We start from the raw sequence: 25,036 nt of genomic DNA on the forward strand, positions 1-25,036 counted from the left end.
ACAAAGACAACTTCACATTTCCTCTAGGGAATGACAATTCAAGCTATAAAATTACACGATAGTCACTGACATCCAACAATTGTTGAACTGCACAAATTGTGCTCCACCTCCACCTTCTGGCAGGAATAATGTGTTCAAACCAGGCAACGATAAAAACAACATAGATCTAATCGTGTAATTGAGATGATGTTTATATTAAACATTAAAAGTTTTTTTGTAACAAAGAATATTTGAAGCTTTGGAAACCATGACCTAACCCTAACTTTGTGCTGAAAATTGCAGACTTTTTGCAAACTTGCAACATGTTTTTTAAATTGCAATCGAGTTATCTTCTAAAACTAAAAAACTTTAATTATTTCTCCAAACCAGCACTCACAGATTTTGTGAAAATTTAGTATGTAGGATGTGAAAATGCACAAAATCAGCGCACTAATGCTGTTTTTCTCCTTCTTCTGTTTTGCAAGGGTTTTGGTGAATTACTGCCACCTTCTGGAATTTGTCAGCATTACAACTACAAAACAACTAGCATTGGACGGTCCATTTTTTTGTGATGCTAAAGAAACGCTGATGTAAAAGACTTAGACAAAATTCAGTGAACTTCTTATGAACCTCTTATTAACTTTTTTTCCTACACCATGTGTGGATTATACTGAAGAGATTTTTTTATCAGCTGCAAAAATAAGAAGTTGGCCTATTTTTAATTTATTTTAAACAAATTATGTAAATATAACTTTTGGTGTGAGATTAAGAAATGAAATGTGATGAATTCTGCCGTAAAATTATTTGCCTTTTTAAATTGTTTTTATTCATAAAAACATGACCCAGAAACCTCACCCCAAATTTGTTGTTTTTCTACTTGAATTTTAAATTTACTTTAAACTATAAAGAAAAATGAAACCAAAAATGTACACTCACTTAAAGAATTCCTTCCTGAAATATGATAACTATCTCCTACAACTGATTGATGTACATAAAATGGTCCAGATGGCAATCTACTGTTTCAGAATGTAAAGACTTGGTCATAAGTAAGAGAAATTTATGGCTTAAAGGTGTTTTGCATGTTTTTCCAAGTCAGATAAAGTCATATGTCAGGGATGATAAACGATACCGAAACAATTCTTTTTTAGCTGGTAACTGTGAGCGGTAAATTAACAGCTCCCTGAAACCATGAAACAAGGGGATGAAGAAGAGTTTGTGAACACAGCCTGCATCAAAGGGTTCAATAACAGCTCGATAATACATAACTGCCCACATTTACTGCACATAACCATCTCCTGAATGGGTCATTACCCAGAAACTCCTCTGATCTGGGCGACTGTGTCATGCTTAGCTTCTGTCGAGCTGTTTATGATGATGTCACCAGATTCCCCTCTGGAGTGTGTTTGTGCGCTGATGGGAAATGAAGGCCAGTAGATGGGAAAACACGGCAAGAACACAGACAATCGATGTGACTCAGTTTCCGGTACATGGGGCAGACTTACACCTAAACACAGGAAGGCTGCACACACAGAGGTGCTAATCATGAAGAGGAGATTTATTGCTAAGTCATGCCAAGTTCAAGCCTTTACTGGCTAGCAAAGAGGAATCACTTTTCTTGTTTTGTTTAAAAAGATTAGCCCTTTGATCTGTTTTTGCATTTCGTGCCTGAGCATCCTCGCTGAGATTAAGGTCGTGTTTTTGTAAAACAAAGGCTTTGCTAATCGACACAGGCAGCCTCCTTCTTTGATCATTACGCTTTAGTTTTCAGCGTATACGACCAAGCCGAGGGGCAGGAGAATCTATGAGATAAAAGAGTAGAAATGAGAGTGGTTTCTTGTCCACTTAATCTGCTGTTTCACAGGAAGAGGAGAGAAAATGTCGTACAAAAAGAAGCAGATACATGACACCAAGAGGACGGACAGCTAATATAGCCATCTCAATGTTTAACCCAAGATTATTTTCTTATCTTCGTTTTATCTCTGGCGTCTGTGTCCTTCCCTTACCCTCTATTCTCTCTGCCTCGTGAATCAGGGAAATGTGCCAGATGACGCAGTGCTTCTGAGCAGCCCAAAAGAGTCCAATAACAAGGGAGGGGACAGGTGCAAGATAATCCTCCGCCTTAATCCATAGATATCAACTCAGATTACAAGGCAGAGGAAGGGAAGAGTTTGGGGAAAAGCTGTTGAAGTAAAGAAGATCACCTTAAAAGTAGCCTCTGTTTTCTCACAGAGGACAATATGTGCAAGTAAGCACTGAGTTTTTTTCACACATGTATGCTAAAGCAATCTAGCTAGCTCATATTTGGTCTGGCTGTAATACAGTCAGCAACAAACAGGAAATGCATCCCACTCGCCTTAAAACTCAGCTTTCAGAAATACTTTCGCTGAGCTACAACTTTACCCACAAAATTCCTTATCCATCCAGTAATGTTATCAGCCGTCGCCAAGGCTACGCATGCTGCTGTCATCACATCTGCGTGTCTGCATGGTTTTTCATTTAACGGAGTCTCACTTGGCAGCAGCCGGAGTAAAAAAGCCGTGTCGCCCTCTGCACAAACACCAGCTTCCTCATTCTGCGCCGCACCATTCTACTTCCCTTCCTCCTCCTCCTTTTGCCTTCCCATGATACACGGCAGACAAAGGCGTTCATGTGCCAAACCAAACATGAACCTGAGGGTCTTGATGTCTCTGTGGATATCAGTTGTTCAATGCGTTTGCAGAAAAAAAGATAAAACAAAAAAAAAGCATGTTTGCAAGCTTTGACTGCTGACTCAGAAAGGCTTTAGTATTGGGCAGAAGAAGTCCCCTGAGTTATTACACTGACTGTTGCATCAAACCTAAACAAAATAAAGTGAATTTTTACAATTGTTGTATGTCTAGAAGCTACTTGAGGATGGATGCTGACATTTTCATCGCTGCTTATTTGGCCTCATGAAAGAGACTATAAGGATAAACCTTGGTGGCCAAAACAAATACACAAAGTTGACTTTTGTCACCCGGGCTGTCAGGTTATTTTTCTAGATCTCCCCTTAAGGGATGGATAAAGTGTTTTCTATTCTATTCTGTTCTATTTTATTCTTTTCTATTCTATTCCTGTCCAATTTGTTGTGTTGTTTTTTGAAAAGTAAATGCAAAATTATGACTTTAAAAAAAGTCACCAATCAATACGATAATACTAAGGCTTAAGACTAACTGAGAAATTACACATTTTGTTACTGTATAGATTTAACCTATAGTCTCAGTGGCGCCAGCAAGTTGTTACCTCTGGTCTTATGAAACCCCAAAGATTCATAATTAAATAACTAAAAACAACATTTTGAAATAAATTCTGATAAATAACAGACAAATATATAATATGGCCATTAAATTGTGAAATAAGGCAATGTGTTCTATTTTTCTTCAATATCAATTTTTTTTTTATTGGATATTTCATAACTTCCTTTTTTTTTTACAATTTCATACTTTTTATGATAATAATTTTTTATTTATTTTCCAATATTTTATAATAATAATAATAATAATATTAAATATAAATATATATATATATATATATATATATATATATATATATATATATATATATATATATATATATATATATATATATATATTTATATATATATATATATATATATATATATATATATATATATATATATATATATAAATATATATATATATATATATATATATATATATATATATATATATATATATATATATATATTTTTTTTTTTTTTTTTTTTTTTTGTTCAAGTCATTCTGATGAAAAAATAGACTTTGACTGTTGACTTTTGACTGTGTAAAAATTGTTTCCCTTTAATGAAAAATACTTAGCAGTGACTGTGGAGCGATGTTTTTGCTCAAAGTGCTGATCCCTTACCCAAAACTTGTCCTCTTTTAAAGTTATTCGATTTGGGAGTCTTGCCCATATAAGGCCATCATGGCTGCTGTCAATGATAGGCTTCAGAACTCTGTGTCACAAACTAATGGTTGATGTCACAGACAGTAGTTCCGTATATGATACGGTTTATGGACGGCAGTCATTGGTTTCTGTGCGTAAAGGCCAACAATAGGGTTGGGCACCTTTCACATTTGAAACGATATGGTGCCAATGCCTGGTACCTGGCAATTGGTATCAGTACTTGATGGAACCAATTTTCTGTACTTTTTTGTGTTTATGTGGTAAAAAATACCAATTGTTTTTAACAATAAAATCTCAAAGTTTTTCAATTTAACATATTTATTCTTCAGTATATATAACCTTGCAATGCTATGGTCATGTTCAGCATGGAAAATCGCCCAATCTTCCAGTCCCTCACAGTTACAAGGAGGCATTTAGGTACCTAAACATGGTACCTTTTGGTTTTTTACTTGAATCGGTACTAAGTACTAGGTACTACTTTTGACAGAATTCAGTCAGCACCTATAAAAGTACCTAGTTCAGTTCCCATCCCTAGCCATCAATGGAGGTCGCCATATTGGAAACGCTCACTTAACCTACATTGGGTGAACCCATCTTTCATTTTTTGCAACCAAGGTTTTACATTTAGTAGCCCCAAGTCATCATTCAACTATGAATGTTATGACAGTTGGATTCAAAATTCACAAAAAGGACACTGTAGTGTAAATCCAAGCTGCTGTTATCTGTTTATCACCAGCCCACAGTTCACTTCTGACTGAGGGCTCAGTCTGAGCAGCTCTGTGTGACTGTTGACCGTATCTGCCCTGTCGGTTGCTGAGGGTTAAAACCATCCTCTTTACTCCCCTCGTGTCCACAGAGTCGCGTCAAGGAGACGGAGCAGCACCTCTTTATCACCCCATCATCTGCTCACTGAGTAAATACCAGATCTCAGGGGTCAAAAGTCCAGCATGCCCTGCTCACGGTCCAGTGTTTGCACATTACGGTCCCTGTGTACTCTCACAACCAAGAGCTCTCCCTGTCCTTCTCATCCCAACACAGTCGACACATGTTTTCTAGAGTTAGCCATAAAATCTGCGCCTCTCATAAAAGTTTTGCCCTCACTTTGACCCTCATTACACAGTTCATTGTCCAGCCAGAAGGTAGATTCACCTTTAATGGCTCTGTCCTCTGAGAAATGCTTTGATTGACATTATTTCATGATTCATATTCCAGAGACAGACTAAGCCTTTTTCACTGCCAGTCAACACAGGTTGTGGTTGTCTTCTACTTGAGGGAAAATGGAAAAGGAGTGTTTTTTTGAAGGAATGAGGCGGAGGCCGGACTGAGAGAAGATAGTCCTTCAGGTGGGGAGAACACAGTAAACAGAGCTTGACAGGCTGTAATTTTTTTTCACATCTCTCAGCATATGTTTCTATGTGTGTGTGTTTCTTTGCTTTCCTCTCCTGTCATAACACCAGAGCTCTGCATTCTCTTTGGAGGCTATTTTCTTGCCCTGAGGGTGAAGGCTCATTGAAATGCCGACGTTTGCTGTTATTGATAACAGGATCCAGCACTCAAACTCTCATTAGCTCTCATCAATATCATTAGCTTGGTAAGCACAGGTGGGAGTTCTTCCCCGTCTGGTCAAATAAACACTTGAAAGCAGGTGAAATAGAATATTTTGATATTTACAAAGGAAGAAATACCTCAAGATCATTGCATTTACCCTAAAGTCTCACTATCTGGGGTTGTACTGCCAAACAACTGATGGAGAGTGATGTTTTCTGTCCATGCCAAAGTGCTTAAAACTTCCTCTAGTTTTGCCTATTTGCGTGGTTGACTTGACTGACATGTGGGAATCCTGTAGATGTCTTCAAAGAGGCCATAATCTCACTTCTTCAACTCAACCAAACTCTAACACAGCCAGGTTAAATTCAGCATTGCTAATATGACATCTGTCTACTATAGGTTTCAAAACTCAGCATTGAAAGCAAATGGGTGACATCACGGACAATAGTTAGTAACAGTATCCTACCTTTTCTATACTTAACTATACTCAGGTCTTTTTTTGATACTTGAAATGATATGAAACATCGAATTTTGGATGCACAGCAAAACAGCAGGGCCTGTATTTACAAACCTCTTTCAGGTTATAGACGTCATTCTTTTTTATGTTAATAATTGTATAAATGTTTTAGAATTTCATATGCTCATTAACTGGACTATTGGATCTCTTCCTCAGGTGGCAGACACTGGGTTTAGTGTGTTGGTAAAGTCTTGGTCCAGTATCAGCCTCCATACTTAGGCTTCTTAAAACTAGGGGTGCACTGATCACAATTTTCTGGCCGATCACCAATCACCGATCTTCAAAAAGCCTGACCTGTCAATACCTATTTTGGCCGATACCAATTTTTATTTTTTATTTTTTATAACTGACAGTATTTACCTTCAATGTTCTAATCTTATTTTATTGAAAATCATTGAACAATACCTGTGAAACACAAAAATCTTTTAACTTAAACAACAAATAAAGTGTCCTGAGTTTTAGGTCTGAGAGCAAAAAGCAACAAAGGCTGGCTGTCAGACCTTCACAGAGGTATATAAGATCAGTTTATTTTGTAAGGAAGGGCTGATCACTGATCCCCCAAAATTAAGGAAATCGGCACCGATCAATGGGTGCATGTCTACTTAAAAGTCCTCCTCTGTCCTCTCAACAGTTTTTCACCCGAGGAGCTTTGTGAATAACTTTTATCTTACCAAGGGGAAACTCTAAGAAAAACCTTAGGATCCGAGTAATTCTGAGATTTTTCTATGAATGACGTCACTAAAAGCTACTTTCAGCCTGGACTCCTGTGACCAAGGTTTTTTTTTGTGTTTCCCAAACAAATAATCGGAATATCTTCATTTGTGTTCTTAAACTTGTTGACTCCAGGTCTGGCTCCACTAGGACTGGGACGTTATGCTTTTCTCCCGATCCGATTCTTACGATTTTTGGGGTGTTGATTCAATTTAAATTGCAATGCTTTGATATTTCAGATCTTGGCGATTTTTAGCTTGCTTTTTTAAAACCACACCTAGTGAAAAAGTTGAATGATGATGTCAACAGACTTAATCAAGAAACTGAACATCACATGTGAGTCAGTTTTTAAGATTTATTCAGAGGATCTGACATCACAACTTTCTTCCAATCCAGCTTATAAACAAAGACTAAAATAAAAAGGACTTAAATTAAAAAAAGAACAAAATTGAACCCCTAGGCTCAGCTCACTGTAATGGTTTGATGTAGTTTAGTGAAATATTATCTGGTCACCACATAGTCTTTTATGTTTTCCCAATGTAATTTTTGGGGTACAGCTTCTTCTCCCAAAGTCTTGCGTATCAGCTCCGAAGGAATCCAACCCACTGGATCTGTATCACAGCCATAAGGAACCAGACTGGGACCAGTAGAAGTTAAAACATTGACTTGAATGAAAGCTCAGCAGATAAGGTTTGGAGATGGACCAGACGTGGATCTGGAGGAGTTTGAGTCTAATACAGGAAGGCATAGTGGGAGGGGTCGTCACAGTAACATGATTAACACTTAAAACATTAATTTCTCAAAATTTGCACATCAATTTATCAAAAAAAAAAAAAATCTATAGTTTTATTAGAGCAGAAAGGGAAATGAACAAACTGGTTTTATCTTTTGAAAAAAAAAATATCACAGACTTTTCTTTACCCACATGTTTAAGCACAGCTTAGTGCTGGTTTTGGTTTGTTGGGTATCAGCAATTCTTTGTGGAACAGAGGAAGTGTTTCTGGATGATGTAAAACAAATAAGATAAAAACTGTGATGTTCCTGTCAGAACAGTGTAACTATTGTAACAGCAGCAGCAGAGACTGTAGACACTGAATGTTCTTTGTGAGTTGTTGTCATTTGCAGGCAGATTAAATACCCTGTGCAACAACATCTTGCTTACAACAACCTTCCTGAGTTTCCTCTTTCATCACAGAGCTACTTAGCACAACCAGCTCCTCTGGCAATAAAAGATCGCAAAGCGCAAGACTCCAGGCAAATGAACAATGTGTGTTTGTAAAGTCATTAACTGCTATTATTATAACAACAGCACAGCACTTTGGCACAGCCTGGCAGAGGAGAAGCCGTTATGCAAAGCGCTCTTTGTCGTTCCTGTTTTTCCTCCTGAGATGATTAACGAGATGCTGTCTTTCCTCAAAGAGCTGACTCTTTGCCAGCTGCTCAGCACGCTTTTTCCCAGCACAGAAACTAAACATGAAAATTCTGGACAGCATGGTCGCTTTTCAGACCTGAGAGAGGCTTCCTCCCCCACCTTTGCCCACAGACGTTTTTTGAGCAGTAATATCCTGTCCTGGTGAGGACGGGAAGGTGAGCTGGCAGCGGCTGCTGGATGGAGAATGACTGGTTGGGGAACATGAAGATAATATGCAATAAGAGCTATACTGAATATATATGATAGAATTATGAAATATAGGTAAATCCTGAGGGGATTTGTGAATTTATTGGCATTTATTGGCAACAATTGAGTGCCTCTGCATTTTACCAGAGTGATTCTATAATTAGGGGAACATTTAAATATTAATTTTAAGCAATGACCAATTTTACAGGGGGTCGTTTGGCTGATATTTCCCTTTTATTGAATACAGAAAGTGAACAAGTTCCATTATTTATTTAGCAAAAAATGCAAATCATGTGTTAAAATTTGCGGTTTCTGTGCTGTCCGATTTTCTCAAATGTCAAGTTTGCGCTTCAAAATTAACACTCGAATACACGTTTTTATTTATTTTCAGAATGATCTGTTCAAAATAATCATTAAAAGATGAGAAGCTGTTTTAAAACACTATTTACATAATTAATTTTGATAAAATAATTCACTTTGTGTGTATCTGAGGAATCCTTGTCAACTGTGTTACACATTGAAAAAACTAAGGATAGGAAGAAAAAAACAACAATGTATCGTAGTATCCGGATTTTTTAGGCTCCTGATATAGTCTGTAGACATCATCATCATTCAACTTTTTCACTTGGTATGGTGTTCAAAAAGTCAAATAAATATATATATATATTGCAAAATTCGGGAATATCGAAGAATCACAATTTAAATCGAATGGGCACCCTAAAAATCGCAAAAGAATTAAAGTGGAAGGAAAGCATATCGTTCCAGCCCTAGAAAAACCCCTATAAATCAGCAATGGTTTGCTCCAAAGTCACATGACCCAATTCAGCTCAGGTCCCATCCTTTTTAGTGGGAACCTTGAAGAAAGTGTGTCATGTTTCAGCTCCTCCTCCTCCTCAATATTTCAGCAGAATGATTGTCTGTACATGGGGCGCATTAACTGTTCGTTTTTCGTCATACTTTGCCGCTGGTAGTAGTAGCTTTGCATGATTTATGATTCTGAAAAATGTTGTAATTTTCTCACATTGGTGTTTTGGAAAACCCTTATTTCAGCTTTTGTCTGGAATGTTTCATTTTAGCTGCTGCCACTTTAAGACCCCCGCTGCACAAACCCCCTTCACTCTGATTGGTCGACCCTCTGAGGCTGAGCTTACGGAAAGATTAAAGGATTTCCACAACATTTAAATATATAGCTACTGAAAAAGCTGTACCGAGCATAGTTACTTTATACCCATGTTTAAAATACGGGAAAGCATAATACCCCCTCTTTAAGCTATTGTTAGTGATCATTTTAGATCTAGTTGCAGGCTTTGAAGAGAAAAGTGAGAGCCTGGAACCAGCCTCTGCATCAGCTCAAACACACTCTTTGATGATTCACTTATGCTGTGAATTGAAGTTTTAATTTAAACTTTATTGAAACAAGCGTCTGGTTGCTGTTTGCTGTCATTAAGGTGGTTGGAGTCAGACGTGGCAGCAATTTATAGCCGGGGCCAATTTTCCATGCGTTTGTGTAGATGCATTGCACGCAGATGGGGAAGACATGTGGAGGCACGCTCTGCTGTTTTACCCGACAATTAGTTCACAGCTAAATGATGTGTGTATGTGTGTGTGTGAGTGTGTGTGTTTTTCCCTCGTAGCCACCAGCTGTGTTAAAGCAGAGATTTTGGGGGAGAAGTTAAAAAGACGAGAAGGAAAAATCCAGCGATATTGAATGCAGAAATCATTTGTCACTTTAGTGATTACCTTATCAGGTCTGTTAATGATTCAAGGGACCTGAATGCACCTGTCGCCATAGCAACAGGTATCTCAATGCCACCATGTTTGTCACAAAGTTAGACAGAAGCATTTGTGGTTATGAAGTGTTCTCTTTGTGAGCTTTTATCCAATAGTGAGTCATAGAGATGGCTTCAGCATGTTCCCTGTGCTGTGTGTCCAATCAGAATCATATTTGATTTGTATGTCTAACGAGCGCTTGTGTAACAAAACAGAGGTTTTTCAGATCAAGAGTGGAGATTTGGGTCACATCCACATTTTGCCACATGACAATAGTTTAGTCATCAGTCAGGTTTTTAGTCTCGTGCTGCAGATTCCCCATCCCTGAGTAACAAAAACAAACACAGGCTTATCATGAAGAGTCTAAGCTTGTTTAAAAACCCAATCCTCCTTACCTCAGCAAAGAGACAGCTCACTCTTCTCAGGATCCAGATGGTTCTGGTTTTCAATTACAGAAATCTGATTTAGCCGCGGAAGACGTCTGCTCTGTGTCACAGCCATGTTGTGTTTGTCTGCTGTTTGTTGTTGTTGACTGTGTTTATGTTAATGGTAGGCTGGGAATAATGTGGTCCTGGAAGCGAGCCAGCACTCAGCACAGCAGGGAGGGCTCTTCCTCCAATCGTTCTTCAATTACAGCATGCGCTAATTCAGTCAAGCGGCCTGTTAAGCAGCAGACAGCTAATTTAGCACAGCTCAGCTTGACAAACACAACGTACACCAAGTGGATGCTCGTGTTTGTGGGGCTCATTAGGGATGCTCCGTATGCAAATATCACATTAGTTACAAATAATGTTGGCACAGAATTTCCACTGCCTAACTTTTGGCTCATGCCATGTTAAGCTAACGCCAAAATGCTAATTCAGGCCTATTTCTTTGAAGGTGCATATTCTAAACCGTAGGGTAGGAGCCTACATTTTTTAGGTTGATATAGGAAAAAAACAACAACAGCACTGATGCTAACAGTAGGGCTCAAAATAAAATCAGATCTGTCACAACCCATAATTTCATACTGTGACAACTCTTAATACTAAATTCTTAGGACATCAGAGAAGTCAAAAAACTGTAGTTCCTCAGGTGTCCACTTGAGGCTAGAGATGAATTGATGAACCTCACTACAGTGCGTATTAAAATGTCTTTGGTCTTAACTCAGCCTCCTCAGAAACGCGTAACTGATGTCACTTTGACAACATCCATTGATTCAAAAACAATATTGAATATTGAGCAATATATTGTGATACTTTAACTCCGATACAATATTGATATTTCAACTCTTAATATTGATATTTTTGTTAAAATAGAAATTCATATTTTTGCTGAGTTGGAAGTAAAATACAACTCCCACACTTCCATTATGGTAGATGGCGCTGAAGAGCCACTTACCTGTATGTTGCCAGTAGATTTTGTTATAAATATCATATCAAAGTATATTTAAAGTATTTAATTTATAAACTTGACAGTTTGGGTTTTCACTGACCGAGTCAGTATGCAATCGACATCAATGTTTTATTTGGTCTTTTTAATTTTTTGAGTAATATTTTGATGCACATTTACATCTTTTCTATTTTTCGTAGTTAACTGTGTAGAATATCGCAATATATCACAATATTGTTATACTGTGATGCATCATGATACTAGATCAAGATAATGTAAAGTATGCTGTCTGGAATAGCAACCGACATGCTTGGTTAATGTTTCACTAAGTTATCTTGTCTCTAGTCGGGGCTATAGAGGATTTAGCTAACTTTGCAATTCGGAATTTTTTTTAAAACACTTAATGAAGTTAAATTGCCTGTTAGGACTTTTAATCTGTAGTGAAACAGACGGAAATTTGTTGTCCATCAAAGAGGATTCAGCAGCAAGAAGATTGATACCTCACATGCCCCTACTGGAAATATGACGCTAATGCTAACATGGGATTAGCTTAGCATTTAAACTAGCTTTTTGATCAACTGGTCTAGGAAAATTGGGAGCTAGAACAAACACATGTTTTTCAAAATTTGAAAATATTCAATTTGAGTTGTACATTTACATTAGAGGAAAAATAGATTGTCTGAAAGTAAATAAGATCAGTAAAAAGATGAAGTGTCTAGAATTGGACTAAGATGTCACATACCAAGTCCAGAGATGATTGGATCAGCGGTTAGTGGGGCTCTAGATTGATGATCTCTACTCATACTGATTATATTTCTCAGTGCAGTGTGTAAAGGAGATATTAGTGTGAGGAGGCAGAGGAGGGGGAGGAGGGGGATTTAATTCAGTTTCATCCTTATTAGAGTCCAACTGCTAAACAGAATTAACATTAATTTCATTAGTTTCTCTCATGTAACTGACTGTCATAGATCTCAGTTTGTTAATTTGGTACAGTCTCAGTGAAAATATAACCTCAGTTTCACATGATTAATTCAGTTTATTTGACCTACTTATACATGTTTTCAGTTTCAGCTTTGTTTTTGATGTAGGAGTCACTTTATTGTGGAAAATGTGTCTAAATTCTGAGATTATCTGATTTGTTAGAAACTCTTGTGCTTAAAGTTGCAACTTTTCTTTACTATATAATACAAACTTACATTTTCATCAGTCAGGGTTATACAGATTCATCATCTAGCTCATAGATAGATAATGAGCTTGCATTTAGCAGTGATGGCTATCAAAAGTCCTGTAGAGACATGCGTGCATGGCATCCTTCACATTCCTCCTGGTCGTGTCCAGATTTGCTGCTTTCAAACAAAAGCACTCTGTTTGAGTCCAACAACTCATTCAGAGCTTTTCACACACACACATACACAGATCTGATACCAAGCTTGATTGTGTATTTGAGTGAAGGGAAGCATGAGATAGACACACGCAAGATTAGAAAAAAATGAACAAAAAAGGAGCTGATAAATTCAGTGAACAGTAGTGAGGGGGCTGGGAGACTTTGAAGGTAGGATCTTCAGGAATTATTTGCTACTTGTTAGTAAACACAAATCCAAACGGGGCTCTTCCTCCTTGGCTCAGTGCCAGCAGCAGCACACACCTACTGCCTCTGGCTATGGCTACATGAACACCCTCAGTGGCTCAGCAACCACCTATAGCATGGTGTTTTTACATGGTAGAGTCTTGAGAGCTGTGCACCTGACTTAGTATGTTAATGCAGTATTGGGTTAGCAGAAAGCTAACTTGTGTTGCTCTTCGTCCCATGCTGCTTTCCAAGTCCCCAAAAGCGAGTGAGAGTGGAGTTGGGTTTCCTTCTCAAATAGAAAAATGCTCTATCTTTCTTGGCATTTTCTTTTACATTGGTTGGTTTCCTTTTATCGTGCTACATCCACTAGCATAGCTGCTCTGGATAGCTTCTTCCACTTGCTAATCAAGACCCAAAGTCATTTGCACTCCCGGTCCAGAAACGTTCTGAATTACCCATAATGCAAACATACATGCAGAGGAAGGGCTTCAAGGCAGACACAGACACTGACACGCGTGTATAGAGGCCCAGAAGTGACAGTTGAGCAGGATTATTCCTGTAAAAGTTGATACTTTTAGGAAAATCTTGCAGACTCTACCTTCAAGAATGAAATGATTCTAACCTCTCCACAAGAAGGTTGATTCTGCTTCATCTAGGTCTTAACTGCTTGTTACCTTAAAATATGTCCACACTGATGTTTCTATTACATTCCTTACATTAACATTCAGACTTGCACTCACTTGTATGTTTTGCTATCAAAGAATCTCCAGCATGCCTCTGTTGGTTGAGGTTAGGATGTGCATGCATTTTGCACCACACTGTAATTATGAAGGTGTTACTTGTTCTTACACAAGCTCACAGTGAGACCTGCAAGACCTAAAGAATCAAGATCATGCAGAATATTCTACCCCTTGAAAATATAACAGAGAAACAGTTACACAGTACAGTTCTGTTGATGCAAACAAACATTGATAATAATGAAACATTATAGGAAAACTTAGACCCAACCACAGGCTAAAACATGTTGTGTATATATCAACACTTTAACTTGTTACAAAAACCATCTAGTCCATTCACATTCAGCCCTTTTTTGATTTAAGTACATCTGATCTTTACACACAGGTTAGGTAGGTCTGGCTCTGGCACCATTTTTTGAGTTTTTTAAGGAAATCTTTTGATTATTTTGGAAATTGTCTTCCACTATTTTCTTGCTTACACTTAGACAAAAAGATTGATACGTCACATGCCCTTGCTGTAATCATGAAGCTAATGCTAAAATCTGATTAGCTTAGCATTTAAATTGTGACAGGGAATATGAGTGTATCGAAATGTTACAGAAGAAAAAAAAATCTCAAAAACTGGTGATTTATAATATACTTATGTTGACTCATCCAGTTTGGTTATAAGGGAGATTAAAAGGTGCTGATTGCTAATTTTTGTTTTTCAAAGACAGCCATGGTAGATTGGCGAAGCGTTTTTTAGAGAAGAAAGAAAATCTCTGGTTTACTCAAGTAGTCAGCCAATCTTTAACCTGTATTTTAAATACTTGTCTTTTATTTCTTTCTTTCAGAGTCTCCTCCAGAGAGGACGGGACGCCGACGCAGCATGCCAGGCAGCTCCTCCGACAAAACCACACCCACCATGGAGGCTACGGCCACTGCTGGCACTCCTTTCAGAGTCACCGTGAGTACTGTGAGTTTGCCTTTACGTATTGTCTCCATCTTCCCCGTTACTTTCTACACTCTAACTTTCCCTCCGACTTCACATCACCTCTCACTTCTTAGCAGTAGATCAACGACAACCGGAGGCTGGTCTGGTGTCCAGATGGCCTCATGCCAGTCTGAAACTCATTTACATCAAATGTTGGAAACGGGCCTTTGATGTGTGTGGTATCACACATCACACATCTTCACATCTTGGGTTTACGTTTAAAACACCTTTTTTTTACATCCTGTGGGATTTTTCATTACACTGAGCAATTTCAACATGCTTCATGTGAGTGGACGCACTTTGGCTCCCACACCTGTTTGCACACAGCATGGACACACTCACCCATACTGTCTTTCTCTCTGTCTCACACACACACACACTAATTCGAATCGGATATGCTTTCTGCCATGTTTAATTCAATAGATAAACAGCCAGTTAATGAAGCAAGAAATTCCTCTGTGACTCATCAATTTAAAGCTAATTAGCAATTAGCAGCGCATATTTCCATTAATAAATGATGACTGGGGAGATGTCGACCTGGGGGTGAACTGTAAACAGAGGATGTTTGGACAACAGGGCCACAAGCATTCAACCAACTGACTCCATGTTTGACTCTCAGCCTTTGTTAAAACACGGCAGCTGGACTAAAGGCCAAAAACCACTATGACCTTCTTTTATGTGATTATTTCTTTTATTTCCTCCTTTGAGGTGTTTTGTGTTAGGGCTCAAAGTTCAACCCAAAGTTGTGTTGGAAGAACAGATTTGCATGCCCTTAAGGCTTGGATAAAGCACACGGTAAATAATTAAAGCTATAGGCCAGGATCACATGTGATACACAGTTTGCACCGTGGAAGAGCAAAAGGTTTGCTTCAGTGTTATCTGCTCTTAACCTTAGTCCTGTGTCAGGGTCGGCAAAGACCAATTTTTGTTTTGAAAAGGCCTAAAACAGGGGTCTGCAACCTAACTTTCATACACAAAAAATCTACTTCATCTTCACAAAAAAGACGATAGACTGTATTAAATTCTTTACATAGTTAAAATATAGTGAATGATTATTTAACCAAGAATTGTGCTTTGAATTTATTAAGTTAAACATGTGATGCCTTCTTTTTTTGCTTTTAAATAAATTACCAAATATTAAGAAATAATAATTAAAAAAATTGCAAAAATATGAAAATGAAAATAAAATCAAATAAAATTTAAAAAAAGCTTTTTTAACGACATTTGATAAATTGCAAAAAAAAAAAAGAAAAAAGGAAAAATGTCATTTTTTTAATTTCTAAACTTTCAAAAAAAAATTGGGAGTTTGAAAAATTTACGAAAAAAAACATGTAAAAAATATGCAACAATTTCCAACAATTTTGAAATTTCAAAAATTTGCAAAATTAAAAAAATATATATTTAAATTTAAAAACATTAAAGAATATTTAAATTTAATAATATATAATGATAATATCGCCTTAGTTATTATTTTTTTAGTTTGTTGCAAATGTTTTGCTACATATCAAGCATGTTTATTTAGCCGGCACTTGGTGTCAGTGTCTTTAATCATCAACACCCTTTCTAAAAAAATATAAAAATTCTTTATTTCAATATTCTTTTTTTAAAATAAAAATTAAGAAAAAATAAAAATTAAGAAATTATAATAAAAAAATGAATTAACTTAATTATAAAATGCTCTGGTTGAAATTACAGCAACCTGGTTAGAAGAATAAAATTATTAAGCAAGAATTGGAGCCAAAACAGAAATCATAAGTGCACTGTCAGGCCTGAAACTGACAGCCAACCCTCTCCCAATCATCTGCGATTTAGGATATTCTCATTTTGCTGTGTTTTACGCTGCACAAAAACAAAAACAAAATATGTGACATACATGAGATCAATTCAGTGTAGTGAAAGCTAACACAGGACCAGGGTTAAAGAAGTTAATTTGTTGGTTTTTGGTGGTATTGAGAGATTTGTGGTCTGCTGTATTTGAGTTTTGATGCTATTCTATGTTTAAAGAGTAGAGATAGAGTCATCTAACTTTTATCATTCATACACTGGGAATAAACGCATGAATAAAAAGTGATTTCAGAAAGTTTAAAAGAATTCTCAGCTTGTAGGAGACAGAAAGGGTCAGATAGAGGGGCTGCGTATTGATTAAGTGTCTGTGAAGCAGCTCATGCTCTCTTTAGGGATACACAGAGTGAAGAGGAGCACTGCAGCAAAGTCATCCCGTCTCAATCACACGGCCACTTCACTTCTTATGCAGAGCAGCAGGGACTTCTTGCATCACTGTGATTTACCCTTTCCTGCACCTTTACTCACACTGCCCCCTGCTGGCTGTTGGTTTTAGCACATGTAAGAAAAGTCCCGTCAGAATCTCACTCTTGATGATCTGCTTTAATTTATCTAAACTGTATCTGATTAGCAAATGATGTGTGAGGAAACACAAGTAGGGTTTAAATAGTTAAAATGATGCACATGCAGTAGAGAAATGAGTGAATGCATGGTAGCACGCACAAACATGGCAACCAGCAGAAAAAACATCAGTCAGGCATTGATATTCTACTCTCCTGCATCTCCCACTTTTAGTACTGACAAACCTCTCCTCACTTTTTCTCCCTCCGGTGAAAAGAGTTGCGGTGACATCTAAAGTACCCCTCCTAGGCCTTGAGCTAAATCTGTCAAAATGTTTTTCTCTCATGTTCTTCGCAAGGGCCGGATTCAGTGTCTGCTCACAATAAAACGGGTGCACACACACACACACTCTCATACACAAAAGCATGTCCTCCAGTGCTTTCTCCAAAACAATTTCTCTCCAGTAGGCCTGAGCGAAAAAAGTACGCTCTCTAAAAGCTTAATCTTCCACTGCCCAGCTAAAGAGATGCATAGCTTGAATTTAAAGTCACATTTAGTGTTGTTTTTCAGTCAGTGCCTGTTTAAAAAACAGGCAAACAAACCTTATCTAAGTCTGTCACGTCCACGTCCCGCTGATTGCACTCGCTGGGTGGATTGATTCTCAATTGTGACTTAGCTCCTTATCCAATCTCCCCTTGACACCGCTCCCCCCCTGCCTCCCCCTTATACGCTTAGATAGTAGCAGGGGGGCTAATTGGACAGGTATGTCTCTTGTTTTCATCAGGTTGTGCAAACAGGGGACAAGAGAGGTGGATGTGAAAGCCGGGAACACCCTGCTGATTGTCCAGGCACTGATTCTATCGGCTCCCATTAGGAAGCCTGGAATGGCCAAGCTGAGGGAATAGAGTTAGCTTGTTACAAGTGTTTGCTTTGGTTTTTACCCCAAAAAACAGACTCATCTCTCCTCAGAGGAAATTATGTGTGATATACCACAGACTAATGGGTCCATATAGACAACTTTTCTGGTGTTATATTTTGATCCTGCCCTTTGATGTCAGAATCTGCAGTATTACGAATTTGTCAAGTTTTCAATTTATGGTTAAGGTGTTTAGCTTGAAAAAAGTAGTCAGCATGACAGTTTTTCTGTCTGATAACACAATTTTTGCCCCTTATTTAATTTTTTTTATTTTTTTTATTTTTTTTCCCAAATTTACACAAGACATATCAAAGTTGTGACTTTGTTAGAGCACTATGTCACAAAGTAAGTGAACTAGCTAAAGCAGGGGTGGTCGACCAGAGACCACACAAATTACTGTGGTACTTCAAAAAAATAAACAAACTGGCATAATATAAAGAAGAGAGTTAAAATTTTCAAAGTGAGATTAAATGTGTTTGTAAGTGTGTTTAGATTTGTATTTGGAGTTGTGTCACAGACAAATTTCTGTTTGTACTGCAGAAGAGACAAAGATCTATCTATCTATCTATCTATCTATCTATCTATCTATCTATCTATCTATCTATCTATCTATCTATCTATCTATCTATCTATCTATCAAGCTAGCTAGCTAGCTAGCTAGCTAGCTAGCTTTCCAGCTATCTAGCTATCAAAATAGCTATGAGCACATGAACAATTGAGAGGAGCAAATGTAGAGAAGAGAAACTGAAACTTAAGTACCAGTCCCATCACCCAAGTATTGATCAATAGTGACCCCAACGTTGGCATCAATATATCAATATTTTAGATTGATCGACACACCACTGAAGCCTGACCCGCCGATACCGATTTTTACTTTTCATTTTTGTAACTGACAGCATATTCTATTCATGTTCAAAAAGTATTTTATTGAAAATTATTAAACATTACCAGTGAAACTATCAAATCTTTATGTTTTAACTTTAACAACCAATAAAGTGTCCTGAGTTTTAGGTCTCAGAGCAAAAAGCAACATTGGCTGGCTGTCAGACCTTCCTGGAGGTATATAAGATCAGGTTCATATGAAAGGAGATATATATATATATATATATATATATATATATATATATATATTGTTGTTGTTGTTGTTGTTGTTTGTTTGTTTTTGTTGTTGTTGTTGTTGTTGTTTCTTTGTTTGGTCACCCCTGAGTAGCTTAATGGCCAAATGGTGCAGGTACAGGCCAACCAGTTTGTGTTGTTGTGGCTTTTAAAATTTTTGTACACAGTACAATTGTGCACAGGCTACACATTTTATGACAACACCAAATTTGGACTCACAATTTCTTCCCACACAACCAAATTTCCCTAGAGAAACTTCAATAAACCTGGAGGTCAGAAAGGTCACAGAAAACCAGCCTTTCTTACCCTTCAAGAATGCATGTTGAATCAAATTACCCCGTCCCTGCTTCCAACTAATTAGCTGTCAAGCGTAGAAATGTGGAATAATTACAGAGCTCATTGAAATTCACACTAACATGTGACACTGTAAAGCCCTGTCAGGTAGCACCGGCTTTAATAGCCTTATCATGATACTGTGAATGAGTAGGCGCCAGCAGAATGAAAAGCAAAGGCTTGTACATTACAGCAAAACAAGCATGTTTACGAGAGATCAAACAGACTCGTTAATAAAGACTAACCGGCTGCTCTATCGAAGCCATCGTTTCATTCATAAGCTGATATTGAGAGTGGTGTTCAACCTCTGGAAATAGTGTTAGTAAGAGTCACTTCTCCATCTCATGACGTGTTAAAAAGACAAATAATATGAAGAAGATGAATTAAGTAGAGGTCAGTCTTTGTGTTTATGCAGTTCTGCTTTTGGGACTTGATTAAAACACAATATACACTGCAAAAAACTGAAATCTCATCAAGTGTTTTTGTCTTACTTTAAGTAAAAATTGTCTTATTATAGTTGATATGAGCCACATTCAATGTTTTAGAAAAATGTCTTGTTTTAAGTTATTTAAAGACAAAAATGATGTCTTAATTGCTTGTAACAAGAAAAAAAAAAATCTGCCAATGAAAAAAGAAAAATTCGTTGTTTTTTTTTCTAACTAGTTGCCAGCAACTTAGACTGCATTTTTGTCTCTAAATACGTTGAAACAAGAAATTTCTCTGGACTGGTCTGGTGAATGTGGCTCATATTTAGTCTAAAAAGACATTTCTTACTGAAAATAAGACAAAAAACACTTGATAAGATTTCGTATTTTTGCAGTGCAAGCAGGCAATGCCTTACATCCTAGTGGACCTAAAATACTAGGTACTGCTCTTTTTGATGGAGTTGATACTATTGGTTAATGTGCCTTATTTGTTCACGTTAAAAAAAACAACTTTTTTTCAGCAAATAAATGTTGCAGGTGCCTTTTTAATTCGTAATTCAAAAATCCGAAAATACAGTTGAGAGAAAAACAGAAAAAGAAAATACTGGATGAAATCCAATAAATGATCATGGTACGGTAAAACTAAGGTGAAATGATGGTCAATAAAAATATGTGAGCTACTAGTCTGCTGGTCTACTTTGCTTTGTTCAAAAATTCCCGCCATCACACACAATCATTAAAAAGAAAAAGAATAGCAATACCCCTGCAATATGTCAAAATGGTAATGCCATCATGAAGGAAACCACTCTAAAGTAACAGGCTAAATTTATTCTAGCCTATAGTGTCCATGGTCTCCTTTGTTTCAAACCTTTGTGTGAATCCCTCCTGGGCTGACTGTTCCTCCAAAGACACTTGTGGTTCGTGATGAAAAAGAGATGATGGGGTTCAAAAAGTAAATAATAGCATTCATTTGACTTTTGGGTTTAACTTTTCAATAAAGAAACAGAAAAAAAAAAAAAAAAACACTTTCTAGTCGAGCCCCAGTCAGCCACACCACTAGGCTGCAGTACTCTCCTCTTAAGCTCTCCCCCTGCAGGGATCACAGTCATTAGGCACAACCACCACACAGCTTGTTTAAAAACATAATTCAATAAATAAATACATGTAAACTAAGGAATTGGCACTTACATAGCTTCTCTAATAAGTTCAAATAATTTTCAGTTAAAGGTACACATATTTTATGGAAAAGATAAATAAATACAATTTGAAAAAATGTAACAATACTGTACTCTGAACAGTGTAAAAAAAATCAATAGAGCAATATATCACTATACTTTGACCTGTGATAAAATATCTTTTTTCAACCCTCAATATCAATTTTGTTGTTAAAATAAAAAAAAAAAAACATATTTTCAGTGAGTTGAAAGTACAATCTGCACCTCCACTGCAGCAGATGGCGCCAAAGAGCTACTCCACTGTATGCTTCCCATAAACTGTATAATAAATATAACCTCAAAGTATAACCAATATATTTTATTCCTTAACTCGATGATGTGGGTTTTGATGCTGTAAACATCAGTGTTTTATCTGTTTCAAACCATTTTAAGTTTAATATTTTACAGTGCAGTTTTGTGCAATATCATTTTTTTATGCGTAACAATGGTTACACCAAGTGACATTTGTTAGTTTCACCAACTGACTACTTTTTTCAACCAATTTTCTTTTTGCAGCATTGGTTGAATGTCACAGTAGTTAAAAGTGACAAACTTGACACACTTCATGTTTTCAAGATAAGTGTATGAAAAACTGCATCTAGCTTTCTTTATTTCAAACATAATAAAATAGAAAAGCTGTTTCAATCAAGTAGTTAACTGGGTTGAATATTGCAGTATATCACAATATCGTGACCCAAGTATATTATCATAAGTCTGACTTTACCAAACCAAACAGGTAAGGTATAAGCACCTAAATTACCTGGTTTGGATTAGGAAGACGAGTTTGGTTTGAGTGAATAGAAAAATACTTCAGGGTTGACACAGAAGCTTCTCCCTTTGGAGGAGAAGCAGCTTTGCCTGCACAGTCACGGCTAAATCATAAACGTCTAACTGGATAAAGTATCCTTACTTAAGCAGCTCCATGTTTTGATACTTTCCTTAAATCGTTCTCGATCTTGACTTAAATGCAGACATCAAACCTGCTTTGTCTGACCATCCTTTCTTTCAGCTCCAGTTTAATTGTCCCTGCAGCTGTTGTCCTCCTCTCCTGCTGAGCCCTGCTCCACCTGCAACCTTGTCACTCATTTGCTCTACTTTTCTCCTCACTTTCCCCCTAATTTTGTTACACCGTCACTTTTTTCCTATCAACACATGCTCTGCCACCTCCATACTGTGCTTCACTCTTTCCAATTTACCCAGCCCCTATAGCTCATTCTTCTCCGGCGAAGCTCTCGCTGTCATTTTCTCAATTCTTTGACCAGTCTCACCTCTATTTCTGTCCCTTATTTTCACTATATGTCTTTATTTGTGCTCTCCTGCCGGCTCGTTCCTTTTCTCCTGTGCTCTCTCTTGTCAGCTGGAATGAGCAGGTGCTGATGTCAAATTAGAAGCTAACCTTTTCGCAGCGCTAACGCCGTGCCTTGCTTAATGACGGATTGTAAGTGGTTGCTCATATCCGCTGACCTTTAACCTGGAAAATCTGTAAGAGCTTTGACGGGCTGGCTGAATTAAGGAGGTTGTTAAGCCTCATAGCTGCAAAAAGGATGCAAAATGAAGAATGCAACACAATGTCTAAGATTATAGGTGTGTGTTTCTTCTCCAATTCTGTTCCTCTTTCTCCATTTTTAGAATCCATCCATCAGAGGAGAGAAAAGAAGTGCAAAACAGAATAAGCAGCAGCTAATCAATCCAGCTCGCCCACAGGGACAGGTTTCTGTTCAGACTTATTTCTGCAGATGAAGTAAAGGAAGGGAAGCATTTTAATTTGTTAGCTGTGACTGTGCCAACAGCTGCAGCAGGCACATGCAGTCTCTAGAGGCTGCCGAGAAAAGGGTATGGATTTACTGCGAGTTTGGAAGTGATTGTGAGTGATATCCAAAAACGGGGAAAGGAGTGTGTCGGTGTTTGTGCATACGTGTGGGCCACATGCAGACACACTTTTATGATATTCATGCAGCTTATAGACTGGGTTTATATAAAGAAGAGAGTTAAACCATGACGAGAGCCCAGGTGCAGTCTCATAGCGCCAGCGATGACTCAGCTATCTTCATTAAGCTAACAGCCCCTGAACAGAGCTCACCTCTGGCAGGTAGTAATAGTAACCCATTATCTGCCCACTTTCTATTAACCTCATATGTCACGTCCGATTCTCTCTGATTGCTATTAAGTATGCTCACACCGGCTTTTCCTCTCGTTGAAAAATTAATAACTTTCATGTTTTGAGAAAAGAGGGAGAGCAAAAAAGCTCAAGGTAATATGAAAACCTAAAAGTCAGAAGAGGCAAATTGATTGGTACTTAAAAGGAATCAGTGTATCTTACCTTCTCATAACTATGGCACATAGTGCATCACTAAACCAACAGAAATCAATTGAAATAAGATTTTTGGATGTCAAGTATCAGACAATTCTTTAAAAAACGTATCTTAAGTCCCTTTAAAAACTAGAAATAGACCAATATGGATTTTTTGGGCCGGTACCGATACTGATTATTAGTAGGCAAGGAGCCCGATAACAGCTCCCAGGCCCAGCAGCATGTTTTATAAAGTTAAATGAAATCTTAGAAAGATAGTTTTCTACAGTAAATAAAGTTTTCCAAAATTTCTATGTAACTGCAGTAAAACTGGACAGAATTGAGTTTGTGCTGCCTTCTACGGGCGTGTATTGCAATTGAATTAATTTTCTCTTTGGTTTTACATCACTGATTTTAAATGACCATCTAGGGTTTCTATAGAGTAGACAGGGAGAAATTCTGTGCAGAGAAGCATCAGAGTCAAAACAACACAGTTTTGAATGGGTTTCACATCGGCCGTCGGATTAAAAAAAGGCCGATGCCGATATGCCCCAAAATGCCAAATATCGGCCCCGATAATCGGCCCATCCAATAATCCGTCTATCACTATTAAAAACAGTCATGTTGCACTTTAGACCCATCCAGGATCAATCAAATATTGACAACAGTCCAGGCAAACAAGATGTGAAGGGTCACTTAAGCCCCGTTTCCACCAAACGGTCTGGTTTTGGCTGGATTGGTACAGCCGGATCCTGTTAGTGTTTCCACAGCCAGCTGCGCCCTTCTTGGAAGGGGGGCGTGTAAGCTGGATGCCGATAGCTATGTCTTAGCGTGACGGCATAGCAGCGTGACACAGTGTATGAGTGTAACCTGCTAATAAATCCAACGAAGAAGAAAAAGGTGACACAGTTTGGTTTCGTTTCACATTGTTTTATAGTTCCACTTTCTTGTTGTCGCAAGTGAAGTGGCGCTTCTTTGACCAATCAATAAACTGCAGTGTTTCTAGCGCCACCTTCTGGGAAAAAAATGGGACGGTACAGGTTGGTAAGTCAGGGACCTGTTCTGGTTTAAGTAAGGAAACACCACAAAATGTGACAAACCATATTGAAACGCTTGGTGGAAACAGGCCTTTGTGTTTTACAAGGGCCTGTCTCCACTGAAAACATTTTTTGCATGTTTAACACCTACAACCTGCATTTGAGTGTGCTTCCCACCAGCACTTACTGTTCCAAAGTTGTGAAAGTTATCCCACAGCACTTCCACTTCTATTATTATTATTTTTTTCAAAGTTATTCTTTGAACTTTTATGACTTTAATTGGACAGTAAAAAGGACAGTTGATTGAGTAGGAAACAGGGTGGGAGTGGGGAGTGACATGTGGAAAAGAAGCCACAGGCTGGATTCAAATCACCCACTGGAGGGCGAACCTCACGGGGCATTACCTTAACTGTGAGGCCATCTGTGCTCCAGCACTTCCACTTCTTGTAGTGTGATAACTTTTAGCCACTTGATTCTGATTGGTTGATGATGGAGAAGTGACATTGAAGGGCACAGTGGTGTACCAACAGTTTACCTAAAATCAGCCAAGGATGCTTCAATTGATCAACAAATTTGATGTTGACGTTATCCTTGAGCTTAAGTGTCAAGAAACTCGAAACTGCATTGGTGTTGTGCTGAAAATA

At 37.7% G+C, this 25,036-nt stretch overlaps 1 protein-coding gene across 8 annotated transcripts in view; it reads left to right on the forward strand.

The window, feature by feature from the left end:
• The window catches only part of LOC141805173 (disabled homolog 2-interacting protein-like), a 272,306-nt gene that overhangs the window by 111,184 nt on the left and 136,086 nt on the right, over nucleotides 1-25,036 (forward strand). For 6 of the 8 annotated variants that reach the window (XM_074689980.1, XM_074689984.1, XM_074689981.1 and 3 more), the window contains one exon: nucleotides 14,579-14,700. In XM_074689980.1, the coding sequence (XP_074546081.1) occupies nucleotides 14,579-14,700 (122 nt within the window). The remainder of the gene's footprint in view (nucleotides 1-14,578; nucleotides 14,701-25,036) is intronic. The other 2 variants (XM_074689982.1, XM_074689986.1) reach the window with 1 other exon arrangement.

Source organism: Halichoeres trimaculatus, unplaced genomic scaffold (assembly GCF_033239565.1).
Source record: "Halichoeres trimaculatus isolate MK-OKI-2021-1 unplaced genomic scaffold, fHalTri1.1 fHalTri1_scaffold_16, whole genome shotgun sequence".
In the NCBI taxonomy this organism is placed as follows: Eukaryota; Metazoa; Chordata; class Actinopteri; order Labriformes; family Labridae; genus Halichoeres; species Halichoeres trimaculatus.